This window comes from Setaria italica, chromosome III (genome assembly GCF_000263155.2).
Source record: "Setaria italica strain Yugu1 chromosome III, Setaria_italica_v2.0, whole genome shotgun sequence".
In the NCBI taxonomy this organism is placed as follows: domain Eukaryota; kingdom Viridiplantae; phylum Streptophyta; class Magnoliopsida; order Poales; family Poaceae; genus Setaria; species Setaria italica.
Window position 1 is genome coordinate 50,461,747 of NC_028452.1, and position 5,219 is coordinate 50,466,965.

Genomic DNA, 5,219 nt, shown 5'->3' on the forward strand with positions numbered 1-5,219 from the left:
GCTACAACTTCGTTCATGTCTTGAATTGTTTCCTTGCACGACTTTATTATTTGTATCAAGGTCGGGTTTGGTAGGAATTCAGATTCTCATAGAAACATTATTTAGGATTCAGTTTCTCCGATGAATCATAATCACTTTGTGAAATCATTTGGCTAAAAGGTTGGATTGGGATTCCTGAAAGGGAGGTAAAAATATTGTTTTATATGTGAAAAAATGATAGAAATAGATAGGTTTTTTTAAAAAAACTGAGACTACGTGAGTGAAGAATGCGCTACATACAAATGCTAAATGTGTATGCATAAGAGGGGGAGCTAGGAAAGAAAAATCAGAATCAGGAGAAACCACCTTCTAGCCGTTTCACTCCATAAAACAAAAATATAGAATCGTTTCTTACTTATTTTTCTTGAAACGTTTCTCCGTTCCACCGTTTGGTAACGTTTCTTCAGTTTCCACCAAGAACCGGAACTGATTCTTGCCGCCAAACAGAGCCTAAGTTTCCCCCGCTTCTGGCAAGCAACGAACAGGCAATGTCAAGCACGGAGCTTTATGTTGGATTTTTAAGTTAGGTTTGGCCCATTTATTTCTAATTAAATCAATTAAAAAAATCAAAGGCTCATCATGTATTGAAAGTTGACCCCTACCTGGTAATGTTGTAATGTTGCTGATGAACTCTCTCGATCGAATGTAATCGGTTGTTAACCATGGTTGCTCTGCTTTTGCTATGTTGTGCTCTGCTCTCGCCTCTATAGTTTTGCCAAATTCAGATGGACACTATCATGAAATTTGGTGTCACAAAACAGCAAAATAATAGTAATATATACGTCGATTTCAATCTGCCCATCTACCTATCTATTTCTACTTTCCTTGACACACTACGGTGCACCTTCATTCAATTTTCCATTTTTTTTTCCTTTGATTCAAGAGACCAAAGTGCTTCACACTGGAGGAGGTGCCGGGACGCCATTAGCCTTGAGGCTGTCCTTTCCCTCCAGCTCGACGACGGCGACGGCAGCGTCCAACTCCTTGAACCTGTACCATCGCGCGCACACCACGAAGTACACGAGGTTGACCGCCGCCATGGCCGCGATGACCAGGTAGTAGAGGTCGACACGCCCCTGGTTGAGGTCCTGCGTCAGCCAGTCCGGCCGCCCGCCGCTGCCGCCAGTCGTCCGATGCACAACCGTGACCATGAGCCCGCTGGCGTAGCTGGCGACGGCGAAGCCCAGGAAGAGCAGCGCGCCGGCGACGCTCCGCATGTTCTCCGGGAACTGCTTGTAGTAGAAGTCCACCTGCCCGATCACCGCGAACGCCTCCGACAGCCCCGCCAGCATCTGCTGGGGCACCAGCACGAAGCACGACGTGGCGTTCCCGACCCTGCGCCGGTGACGCTCCACCGCCGCCGCCAGCACCATGGTGGCGATGGACATGACGATGCCGGTGCCGATCCGCTGGAGCTGCGTGATGCCGCCCTCACGCTTGGTCACACGCTGCAGCGCCGGCACCACCAGGCCGTCGTAGATGGGTAGCCACACCGTGAGCGCCAGCATGTTGAAGACGACGAAGGAGCCCGCCGGGATCTGGAACCCCGACCGCCCGATGTGCCGGTCGGTCTGCATGGCCTGGAGGACGTTGTAGTTGCCCAGGTTGGTGAGCACGATGTAGTAGACGATCCCCGACGACCACACCGGGAGCAGACGGGTCAGACACTTGACCTCCTCCACCTGCTGCAGCGTGCACAGCCGCCATGGGTCCGCCGGCGCCGCGCCGCCGGCCGAGAGCTCGTCGTCGGGGGTGAGCACGGCGGCCTTGTCCAGGCACAGGAACTGGTCCGTGTAGGCAATCTTGGACACGAGGCTGCTCTTGTGCGGCGGGTCGAAGAGCTCGGCGGGGGACGCGGGCGCCGGGAGGTGGCGCTTCCGGTACGCGGCGACGACGACCTGGGCGAAGCTGGTGAAGGGGCTGCCCTCGGGGCGGACGCGGACGTAGAGGCGCGTGCCCATGAAGAAGAGCGCGCAGGAGAGGCCCATGAGAGTGGCCGGGACGGCGAGGCCGAGCGCCCAGTTGACGTTGCTCTGGAGGTAGATGATGACCGTGGCGGAGATCATCATGGCGATGGTGAAGGTGAAGTAGTACCAGTTGAAGAAGCTGTTGATCCCCCGGCGGCCGGCCGGCGTGCGCGGGTCGAACTGGTCGGCGCCGAAGGCGAGGTTGCAGGGGCGGATGCCGCCGGCCCCGACAGCGAGCAGCGCGAAGGAGACGAGGAGCACGGCCATATGCGTCGCGGAGGGCCCCGTGCCGTGTGGATGGAGCGAGGGAACAGCGGCGGTGAGGGTGAGGAGGATCATGCCGACGAAGGAGGCGATGGAGGCGAGGGCGATGGTGGTGTAGCGGCCGAGGTAGGAGTCGCTGAGGAAGGCGCCGAGGACGGGGGCCATGTTGACGGTGCCGCCCCAGAGGCTGAGCAGCGTGGTGGCGCTGGCGCCCTTCATGCCGTACACCGTTGTGAGGTAGACGAGCAGGTTGGCCGTGGTGCCGATGGTGCCAAGCTTCTCGCACGTCTCGTTCCCTGCGCATCGTCAATATTGTTGGATGCATGCAACTCGATCGATCATTAGCGAGAGTAAATTTTGGTTCTACATGCCATTGCCATGTCGTAGCAGCTGAACTTGGCAGCTGATGGTGCGTGATGTCAATCATTGAGCAACAAGTGAGTGAGGAGGAGTCATGCAGCCACGTAGGCATGGTTGGCCTGTGAGGTGGAGAGGTGGTGGTGGTGGGCAGGGCACTCTGCTTTGGACCCATCGACTTAGCTTGTAGTACTTGCAGACAGACCTCTTGTTGTCACCACAAAAAAAGCTCGATCATCAAATGATGATAGTTACAGGTAACACAACAGTAGTGCTAGCTACTAGCTGTTGTTGTTCACTTTGATTTTCCTTTTCATTATGCGCTTTATTTGAATGATTATAATGAAACAATTAAACATCTATTCTTTAATTATCAGCATGCTAAAAATATTTGAAGAGTGGTGCGAATAGCTACTGGTTTAAATTTAACACGATCTACATCTTTTAACATGTGTGTGTATATATGTGCGCGCGCTTGGTAACTGTTTAATAGGCATAAAAATGAAGAAAGATTAATCTTTGCCCAAGTTGCAGCTTTTATATGAATAATTTGTTGTAGTCGTGATAATGTAGTTTTGAGATTATACAAGCTATGTGTCCAGTGGGGCATACTGATTGCAATTCAGGTTCCTGCTGCATCGTGAGGGATGAAGGGACATTGGAGGTCGTTATTTTAGATATTTTCAACAAAAATAAGCGGAGAAGCAATAATAGACTTGTTGTGTGGGGTCGCATAGGTCGAAACATATTTATTTTTTAAAAAAATTAAGTGTGCTGATTGAGTATTATTATATTTTGCCAATATCCTTGCTATTGGCTTGTTACTAATTATTTTTTTGCTGTGCAAAGAAAAAGTAGCTGTTCAACCTCATCTCTCCATGATTGTGAGCTTCTTAATTTCGTTTCTTTTTTGGGTTAAAAAGGAGGAGGAGGAGGAGGAAGCAGGAGAAGGAGGAGGAGGAGGAATGGAAGTTATGAGAATCTCTGTACTAGGCTACTAGCTCAAGCTGGACGATAACGTAGGAGAATCGAAGGAGAGAGCTCAGAGAGCACTGAAGGTACCTATGACGTAGGGCATGGCCTTCCAGCCGCGGTAGTTCTCCTCCGGCTCGCCGTCGTCGGAGAGGTGCTTCGTCTTCATCTCGTTGGTAGTAGCATCGTCATCGGCGACGGCGAGGGCGTAGGCCTTGTCGTTCTCCTCCTGCTGCGGCTTACTACTACTGTTGGCCTCCATGGCTGCCTAGCAGTAGTCGTTGGCTGGTGGTGGTGGAGGGAGTTTTTTAGGAGGAGCCGCCGGGGCGCGGCCGTAGTATAAATAAGCCTTGCGAGAGCAGAAGCAGCAGGGGAGGGAGGGAGGGAGGGGAGACGAAGACACCAACGCGACGCAACTCGTCGGCTATCTAGGACGCGTTCAAACAAACTAAGCAGTTATCGATGATGAAATGAGCTCCTTCCTCTCTATGCTTTTCAGTCGATCCTGCACAAAGCAACGCATCCCTCCATCCACACAGCATGCATGCGTACACGTTTAGGGTTCAACCTGAACAAATGTACTATGAAACTATGGAATTTTTACCCATATTTAATCAATGTTAGATGTAAACCGCTTAATCTAGTATTTCCTAAACATATATGCCCATAAGCCAGTAACCATAGAATAGTAGTGCAATAATGCATGGACTTTTGCATTGCTTTGGTAGGTTCCGTGTGCATGTCCATCTGTCTAGATAGGAGCTACTACTGTAGTAGATGATGATTGCAGTTGCAGGCAGGTAGCATTGCCGCCGGCGCCGGTACTGCGCATCAGCAAGCAGCTGCCCACTTTTATTATTTGTTTTGTGTACATCCTGATCGGTTAGGCGCCCTTGTTGCCTTGCCTCCGAATGAAGTCATGCATGCATACATTTCTTTTAATTCTCCGATCGATAGAAAACAGATCGAAAATAGCAAGAAAAGGACGACCCGTGATACATGCAGCTCCGGGCTCTGATGGATGGACTCTCGCACACTGCGCTGTGTTGGCAATATGCAACTATGCAAGTATAAGCTGCAACTATGGATGGACTTTGACACACCAACAGCTCCTTGCTCTACTCGATCTGACTGATGGGGTCCCTCCCACAGACCTATGCTATGCCATGCAGTGTGAAAATGTCGCAGTGTTCCGGCCGGCTTTCAGACTACGCCGTCGACTAGCTCAATACTGAATTACTGATGGCCTAGGCCTGATGAATTACTTGTCTACCTGATGAGGCTCCTGAGTTAGTTAATTACTCTACACCATGCATATTCGTCATGCCCATCTCTACACGAATGCAGACTGGTCCAAATTCAAAGCCCAAGTTGTTGGAATCTGTCTTAATTTGTTTTCTTCTTGAAGATATGAAACCTTTTTTTTATTAATTTGAAACAAATTAATCAACTAATGTTTCTTGTTCCATGTATATACTACTATCCACCACATACAGCTAGCATTCTTGCAATCGTCAGCAACACGTACAAGGTAGAGCAAATTTTTCAGAGGATCGATGGTACAAGCAAGAAGCTGATGAACGAAAGAACGGCCGGATCAACGATAGTGAAGGCCGCCGG

At 50.4% G+C, this 5,219-nt stretch overlaps 1 protein-coding gene across 2 annotated transcripts; it reads right to left on the reverse strand.

Moving 5' to 3' along the window:
• Window positions 1-687: 687 nt before the first annotated feature.
• LOC101754852 (protein NRT1/ PTR FAMILY 2.11) lies at window positions 688-3,982 on the reverse strand. 2 transcript variants are annotated; one of them, XM_022825615.1, is made up of 3 exons: window positions 3,690-3,817; window positions 2,642-2,834; window positions 688-2,566 (listed from the first exon to the last, which is right to left on the reverse strand). In XM_022825615.1, exon 3 carries the CDS (start codon window positions 2,487-2,489, stop codon window positions 936-938), a length of 1,554 nt encoding a protein of 517 aa, XP_022681350.1. In that variant the 5' UTR covers window positions 2,490-2,566; window positions 2,642-2,834; window positions 3,690-3,817; the 3' UTR covers window positions 688-935. The 2 variants fall into 2 exon arrangements, with proteins under 2 accessions (XP_022681350.1, XP_004963333.1); XM_004963276.3 differs by lacking the exon at window positions 2,642-2,834 and having other exon boundaries at window positions 3,690-3,982.
• Between the last annotated feature and the right edge of the window lie 1,237 nt (window positions 3,983-5,219).

What these genes read in the sequence shown, in the direction of transcription:
- LOC101754852 (XM_004963276.3), bottom strand. Translation starts at nt 3,861, where the DNA reads ATGGAGGCCAACAGTAGTAGTAAGCCGCAGCAGGAGGAGAACGACAAG. An exon ending in GGCCATGCCCTACGTCATAG is followed by an intron (nt 2,567 to 3,689) that starts GTACCTTCAGTG and finishes GACGATGCGCAG; the next exon opens with GGAACGAGACGTGCGAGAAG.